Consider the following 5,422-nt stretch of genomic DNA (forward strand, 5'->3'; position numbering starts at 1 on the left):
TCTCACTTGTATTTGGAGTGAAATATATTTGGTAGTGCCCGAGGACGTAGGCAAAATTTCTGAACCTCGTTAAATTCTTGTGTTCTTATTGTATTATTCTGCATGAATTGTGTGTGTGATTGTAGTGATTTATTGTGCTATTAAATTACGATTGAGAATATTCTGGCTAGGAACACCTGGTACTTAAGCGATCCTTGTGATCCACCTCTCTTTCTGGGAATTGAACTTAGTGTGATTTTTTAGTACAACATTTACTCTTTTACACGCTTCCGCACAACACTTTGGTTCCATCGTCGGAATGTCGAATGTTTCTGTTGGGACCATTGGAACGTCATTTAGCAACACGATTTGACCTTGTATATTTCCAGCTAGCGCAGCCAAATGATACTCCTCCCTATCCTTGGAACCTCAAATTCAGGCTTCGCAACATCCGTGGATCTCGAATTACGACTCTGGTGCTCGTAATTTGAAAGGGTGACGTTGAACGAGCTATCTTTCGACAAGTTAATAAAAATGATAGAAATCCCAGGCTACAAGAGAGAAAATGATGCTAATAACATTTAATAAAAGTAAATAATTTGATAAACGAAAAGTTCGTTCTATCAAAGTTGGCTTACCTTTTTCTTCGCACAGTGAGCAAATACACGCAAATTTGGGTTAAACTCTTGAGTTACGGCAAGTACAGTACTTCCCATAAGTCGGTGCCATAGAAGTGCACTAGAAACGAAACAAATTAATAAGATGAATTATGTTGGTTGCTGTAGGGAAAAAAAGAAACGATAAGGCTCACACTATCTGTGTGAAGACACGGACCCGTAGTAATCTGGATTGGGAATAGATGTTGTAGTATTAAGTAAAGTATAATTTCCACCGATTAGAGTTTGCCTGCAGAAGACCTTGTGATTGTAGGTTGAAGCCATTCCCAATTGATCAAGATACCTGTTAAGGGAGAAAAGTTCAACCTCGTGTTTTATTATACACAAAGAAAAGGTAGAGGTAGAAGAAAAGGAGAGAAAAATATTACCAAAATCCATCAGCAAAGGTTGGGGACAAATCTTTAGCACCGCCGTGAAGAGCTCCGCCAGATTCAAAAACCCAAGCTCCCGACTGCGGTTTAAACTTGTTGACAATATTCAAAACACCTTTATAGGTTTGGGCAACCTGATTTAAGTAAGATGGATCTTGAATCTTGGTAATCATGTTTGGATCATCATCTGCATATGCATCCATCGAATTAAGAAACTGACCCTACTAGTAATAAGTAAGCCTCTAAAAACTCTTCAATGAACACTGAATTGAGACATATTTGGATACCAGGTCCAAGATTATAGATATGGTGTGTAGCTCCATCAACAACATCATGTCCTGAAACTTCTAGGAAGGAATTAAACCATTTCTCATCATAATAGCCACTAGGACCTAAAACCTTTGGTTGAGTTTTGGGATCTGGGTGTAATTCTTTCACTAGATTCTTAAGTACTACTATGTCTTTTTCATATTGTTTAGCCTCAACGCTTGCACCCATCCCAGCTCCGGAGAGTTGATTTCCTGAAATAATAAATTGATTGAAATACAATTCGAAAAGTATAATGAAAAATAATCTCATGCAGGGCTTCGGAAAATCAAATTTAGTTACCAAATTCATAAGAATCAACTTTGTATCCCTTGGAAATAGTATACTTCATGAAATCCCTTGCATTTTGCGATTTCCAATCGCCAACCCAAAGACCCTTTTCAACTTGTGACCGATTTCTTTCGAGAAGAGCATTCAACCCGAACGAAACCTTTACTCTTCAAAATGTCATATCAATAAAGTCAATGTCTTTACTAAAAAAAATGGAATGTTTAATTATTTTTCGGAATAAATAGAAATACCAACCCAGTTTGATTGAAAATTTTATTGAGTTCGTCCCATCTTTCCATGGGAAGGCAGCCCTGAGAGAATCCGAATAAACTATCTTCATTTTTCATGAAATTGGGGCAATTCTTAACTCCTCCTACTCTGTACACCACTTGATCTTGCAACGACCCACCAACTTTGATTCTTAGAGGATTGAATGCTAAAAGTAATTTCACAAATTAGTCTGAAATTGTTCTTACCGGCTTTGAACCAAGTTTAGTCCAACTCGTTCACACAACCACTCTAACGAGGTGGCTTTTAACAGTATTCGAATCCAATATTTGCAATCTCATTTGGACTACCATGCATGAATTAATGATAGAGACATGTAATATTATTTACGTAGAACTCACCTTTTATTGCATTTATCAGACCCTTCTTTTTCAAATCCTACAAAAACATAAAGTACAAGAAAAGTCAAAATTTATGTAAAAAACATTGTTCATACACGCACAATAAAATATTCTTACCAAATTTAATAGTCCAGCCTTTCCCCAAGGACATTGATTGTAGTTGCATTTTTCAGTAGGCCACCAATCCAATGTAGCGCATACAAAGTTATCATCTGTTTGACCAATTGATGTTGCTCCTTGAATCACAACGTTCACATTTTGCGTCGACGAAAGCGATATTTGGGAAACAAGGATTGTTAGGCTGAATATGCATTTCAAATCCATATTCACGATATCTAGATAGTAGGAAAGAGCGGGAAGTATTGAGGGTAATGCAATTGTAATCATGCATGCGTTTATATATATGCGTGTATTAAAAGTTTGTTACAATTAGATACGAATTTAAAATTGGTTCGAAAATTTAATCGTGGTAAAAGCATCATCATCATTTTGTTTAAAAGTTACAGTTTCGCAGCTGCAACTAATTCCTTTTCAACTACGGTCGAGATAATAATTCCAACTTGTTAGTTGGCAAGAAAATTTCATTTTATAACCAATTTTGGGCCGTCTACCATTTAAATTCCAAATTAAAGGCTTATATTGTTTCTTTAGCTTTTATGTCTTGTTGTCCGTATTGTCAATGGAATAGGAATGTGGGTTTTGTCACAAGGAAAATTGTATTTTGAATAATATTTTAACAAGTAAATATTGCATGTTAAGGAAGTATGCGGAGATTATATTATTGCAATACTTAAACCTATCATTAAACTTGAAACTTTAGAAATTCCGTGTCGACAGTAGTAGCATATTTGAAAAAGTTTCCCATATTTTTTTCTTCGAAAATTTTCCGGAGAGGACCTATCTCCTTTCGCTCCAAAACCCTAAACCTCTTTCATGAATTTTCATAAACTCTATCGTATCTTAAAATATTTGCGTACGTAAAAGAACTTTCAGAGTTATTTTAATTTACTCGATAATTGAAAGTCATATATATTTTAAATCAATTCTATCGTATATAGATTTCAGTAGAAGGTTTTTTTCCCTTTATTTTATAGAAATGTTAGACCACTAGGTTTTTATAAGAGAAGGAATTGTTGGTTTTGAGAATTTTACACCGGGCCTTTACAAAGCACATCTTAACGACGATGACATGAACTACCAAGACAAAGAAAGACTTGCTTTTGTTTTCAGTGTAATGAAACGCATAAAAAATCAAACCGTTATAACCTAAAATCCAAACCCTATAGGGATTTTTTATTTTATTTTCCTAAACTTTTCTGTCCTTTTGTTATATTGAAAATTCGAAACCAATTGGGGAAGAACAAATGCCGCCCAAGTGCCCATTTTTCACCTTTTATACAATAAAACCCCAATAGCTAAGCCACCTACCTAGTGGATTTGACACTTGGCTCTATTGGCGAAGTAGTACAAAATTCTTTATTTAAAATTTGCAAAGTATATTTTCCATCGAAATTCGAGGTTACTGACATTGCAAAATTACTAAAAACTGTTAATTACATATGTTTGAATGTTTATAAACTTTATTATTTGATATAAAGTTGTTTGAATTATTTAAGTTTTTTTAATTTATGAAACTCTACCAACTGATGATTATATTGTGTAGATGTATTTTTTTCACATTTGCACCTATCTTGTTTTTCTCTGAACCATTTTTTTTAACAAACGAGAGGAGTTAAACCCCTATTCAATTATCCCTTTTTCCACACATTTGAATAATATGGGGACTAGGTTACCCTATTTTAATTTGAGATGGACTGAATTGCTCGTGTCCTAACATTTTATTGACGTAAATAGTCAATTTCGTCATTAATTGCCCTTTTTTTCACACTCCCTTATAGTACATGGACTAAATAGGTCTTGACTCTTTTGTACGAGGACCTCCTGTGTTATTTTTCCCTACTAACTAAAAGAAGTAAAAGAGGAAGTATCATATACAGAAAACAAGAATAACAGAACAAAACAAGCCGTGGGAAAGTTATGAACGAATTGGCTACTCAAATTAGGCATCCAAGGCACGAGTGGAAAGAGTACTCAAATCCCACAAAATCAGAATGAGGAGGTTGAAGTAGAACAATTTCAATCTTCAACAAGGATAGGCCTATACCAGTTCCACAACGGCCCCAGACAAAAGAGGGCGTTTGTTATCCTTAATAAAGTTTCTATTCGCCTGACATTGAAAAGGAATATTATTTTCTTCAAATAGCGTTCATTTAATTCTTATTTTTTGTTATGTTGCAATATTTTGAAAAAAAAAAGTATTTCTAAGGTAATTAAATAAGTTTCAATTAATTGTATTACATTTTATTGTGTTCATCTTTATCATTAACACATGTAGGACACTGTCTTTAAATTTGAAATTGCACTAGGCAACTTGTGACAGAAGATGTAGGGAAATGATGAGGTGGAGATTATTGGGAATTATCCATATTTATGGAAAATCAAAGATATGGGTATCAAATAATGGAAAGCCAAAGATATGGGTATCAAATATTGGTAAGTCAAAGATATGGGTATCAAATATTGGCATAATAAAATCTGAGATATTTGCAATATATGGTCCCTAAATTGTAAAGTGACTTTGCAAGTTGATCCCTGAACCTCAACTATAAATAGGCATAACCATCTCTCATTCTGTATCTCAAACTTGCCATTCTCTACTTAAGGCATTGTTTTCTCTCTCTCTCTTTGTAAATTCTCACTTGTATTTTGGAGTGAAATATATTTCGTAGTGCCCGTGGACGTAGGCAAAATTTTCTGAACCTCGTTAAATTCTTGTGTTCTTTATTGTATTATTCTGCATGAATTGTGTGTGTGATTGTAGTGATTTATTGTGCTATTAAATTACGATTGAGGGATTTTCTGGCTAGGAAAGACCTGGTACTTAAGCGATCCTTGTGATCCACCTCTCTTTCCTGGGAATTGAACTTAGTGTGATTTTTTAGTACAACAATTTTACTCTTTTACACGCTTCCGCACAACACTTTGGTTCCATCGTCGGAATGTCGAATGTTTCTGTTGGGACCATTGGAACGTCATTTAGCAACACGATTTGACCTTGTATATTTCCAGCTAGCGTAGCCAAATGATACTCCTCCCTATCCTTGGAACC

At 34.6% G+C, this 5,422-nt stretch overlaps 1 protein-coding gene across 1 annotated transcript; it reads right to left on the reverse strand.

The window, feature by feature from the left end:
- Positions 1-368: 368 nt before the first annotated feature.
- Positions 369-2,577, reverse strand: LOC107944416 (heparanase-like protein 1). Its single transcript, XM_041077830.1, has 9 exons — positions 2,371-2,577; positions 2,254-2,290; positions 1,880-2,060; positions 1,637-1,791; positions 1,315-1,548; positions 1,025-1,214; positions 814-939; positions 618-717; positions 369-530 (listed from the first exon to the last, which is right to left on the reverse strand). Exons 1-9 carry the CDS (start codon positions 2,575-2,577, stop codon positions 369-371), a joined length of 1,392 nt encoding a protein of 463 aa, XP_040933764.1.
- Positions 2,578-5,422: the final 2,845 nt, after the last annotated feature.

This window comes from Gossypium hirsutum, chromosome A09 (genome assembly GCF_007990345.1).
Source record: "Gossypium hirsutum isolate 1008001.06 chromosome A09, Gossypium_hirsutum_v2.1, whole genome shotgun sequence".
Classification (NCBI taxonomy): Eukaryota; Viridiplantae; Streptophyta; class Magnoliopsida; order Malvales; family Malvaceae; genus Gossypium; species Gossypium hirsutum.